At 33.4% G+C, this 2,783-nt stretch overlaps 1 protein-coding gene across 1 annotated transcript; it reads right to left on the bottom strand.

The window, feature by feature from the left end:
* Positions 1–202: 202 nt before the first annotated feature.
* Positions 203–1,308, bottom strand: LOC110865892 (zinc-finger homeodomain protein 11). Its single transcript, XM_022115231.2, has one exon. The coding sequence runs from the start codon at positions 1,087–1,089 to the stop codon at positions 271–273; it is 819 nt and encodes a 272-aa protein (XP_021970923.1). The 5' UTR covers positions 1,090–1,308; the 3' UTR covers positions 203–270.
* Between the last annotated feature and the right edge of the window lie 1,475 nt (positions 1,309–2,783).

Genomic DNA, 2,783 nt, shown 5'->3' with positions numbered 1-2,783 from the left:
AAGTGACTTTTAACATATCATGACCAGAAACCGGTGTAAGCAAGATTCGAATACGGATCCAGATTTGACACCTTTGCTAGATGAGAGAGAATCAGATGATTACCACTAAAATACTCTTGTAAGTTATAACTCAATTTTTACATCAAGAAAATGAATTATCAACTGATTTCACCTCAAAATAACTAATAGATTGGACAAAAGATAATCATCTAACCAGTAGGTTTATTATTCAGTTTACCCTAAAATGGGTTAATTGGAGTTATTACAAAGTTAAGATGAAGAAGACGACCCATTTTCTTGATGAGAACTCTCATTACTCCGTACTACGGAGGCAGCAACGCCGCCAGCGACGACGGTGGTTGTTGCGGTGGCGTTGATGGTGGTATCTTTTTCTCTTTTTGCTGAAGTATTTTTGTTATTATGCATCCAAACTTTAAAAATTCTTCTTCTGATTCCAATCTCATTGCAAAAATCAGTAACCATCTTATCATCGCACCTCTGCATCTTCCAACCAACTTTCTCAGCAAAATTTAACATCTTCTGTTTTTGTTCCGGACTAAATTTTGTCCGGAACCGCTTATTCCCACTCACCTTAACCCCCGATGGTGTCCCTGGCGTCGCCACAGTGTGGTTCTGATCCGCTGTTGCTGTCCTTGGGCCTGTTCCCAGGGACAGCAGCAGATGCTGACCGAATGCGTAGTTTGTCGGTTCAGCATTAGCTGGCGACCCCGGGGATTTAGAGGTGGGGGTTGAGGTTTGGTGGGGTCGGGGGTAATCTATAAATTGGGTGGGTTCGCGGCGGTGGAAGTTCCTATGGCATCCACACGCCGCGCATTTAAAAGATGAGGGTTGTGTTGGTGAGTAAGTTGGTGAAGGCATGAACTCGCCGCAGCCGTCTAAGGCGTGTCCCCCGATGGCGACGGCATGGTTCTTGAGGCATTCTTTGTATGCGGGCGCAGCGGTGTGCGGCGGTGGATGGTGGTGGTGTGTTTTTCCGTTTGGGAAGGTTATTAAGTTTGTTGATTGGGAATGAGGTGGGGTTTCACTTTCATGGTGTGGGATTTTGGTGGTGGGGTGTTTTTGGTCCATAATTTGATGCTACTAACCACAGAATCTTGAAATTTTTCAAAGGGTTTTCTTGTCTTTATGCTCAAATGGTGATTAGAAAATTGAAATACTAGGGTTTAGAGAAATGGGATTATGATAATTTAGGAGAGATTTATGGAGACAAGAAGATGATTGGATGCTCAAAATGAAAAGCAATTTGGATTATGAGAGGGGGTGGGGGATTTATACATCATCTAATACACCTTATGGACATGCCCTCCACTCAAATTATATAGGTGATTAAAGAAACTTTTAATTTGGAAAAATATGATGGTAAAATGTCATATCATTTTGGGTTTACTAAATCTTAATCGAATTAAGAGATTTTGAATTTGTTTTATTGAGCAAAAGTAATTATGTAAGTTTTGTGATATCTGTTTTTAAAATTAATATAAACTTCAATTTTTTTACAATGTTCTTTTGTTATAAAACTAGAGTAAACATCCTATACAAATATTCTTATCGTACAAAACGTATGAATGGCGTAAAAAAGGAAAAAAAAAAAAGCAGTGACATTTTCGTAATTGTTCTATTAGTAGAGTAATTATCAAAATTACTCTACAAGTGTATCAAACAACATAAAATACAATATTACTCTACAAGTGTATAAAAATTACTCTAATAGTTCATCAAGATATCATAACACGTACAATTACTCTACAAGTTCATCAAATAACATACAATTCAAAACTACTCTGCAAGTACATTATGATTACTCTACCAGTTTTTCAATAATACACTACTACAGGATATCGTTCAAAATTACTATACAAGTGTATAAAACAACATAAATTTCAAAATTACTCTACAAGTGATCAAACAACTAATAATTCAAAATTACTTTACAAGTGCATCATAATTACTCTACTAGTTTATCATTAATATACTACTACAAGATATTATTCAAAATTACTCTACAAGTGCATCAAACAACTAATCATTTAAATTACTTTACAAGTTTATAATAATTACTTTACTAGTTCATCAAAATAACATAATATAAACGATTACTTTACAGGTTCATCAAACAGCATACAATTCAAAATTACTCTACCAGTTCATCATACAAGTTCATCAAAGAACATAAAATTCAAAATTACGCTACAAGTGCATCAAACAATTTAAAATTTATAATTACTCTACTAGTTCATCAAGATAATTACTCTACTAATAGAATAATTAGAAAATGTCAACCCCCTTTTTACTTTTCTATGTTATTCGTATGTTTTGTACGACAATCGTATTTGTATCTGACCATTTGTCTATAAAATTAATATAAACTTCAACTTTGCTTTAAAATTTTGAAAATGTTCTCTTGTTAGTTTGAAACTAAGAAAGTGTAAAGTTAATCAAAATGTATTTAATTAGTGGGTGAAACCTACCGTTAAGTTAGGGATGTTTAAAATTTATAAAGCTCGGTTTTGACGAATGCAAAAAAATTACTTTATAATGGTTTCATTACACAAAAGGTGTGTGATGTTACCAAATAATACAGTTGTGTTTTATATCAATCAAAAATTATAAACACAAATAATAATAACAGTATAATTGTTATATTAATTTTAGTATATTTTGCTCAAAAATGTCATTCGATATTAAAAAAACAGGCCTGCACATGAGCATGTTCATAGTGTATATATTTGGTTATTAGTATCTGTTTTTAAAATTAATATAAA

This window comes from Helianthus annuus, chromosome 15 (assembly GCF_002127325.2).
Source record: "Helianthus annuus cultivar XRQ/B chromosome 15, HanXRQr2.0-SUNRISE, whole genome shotgun sequence".
Classification (NCBI taxonomy): domain Eukaryota; kingdom Viridiplantae; phylum Streptophyta; class Magnoliopsida; order Asterales; family Asteraceae; genus Helianthus; species Helianthus annuus.
This window is presented reverse-complemented; position numbering and strand designations above follow the sequence as displayed.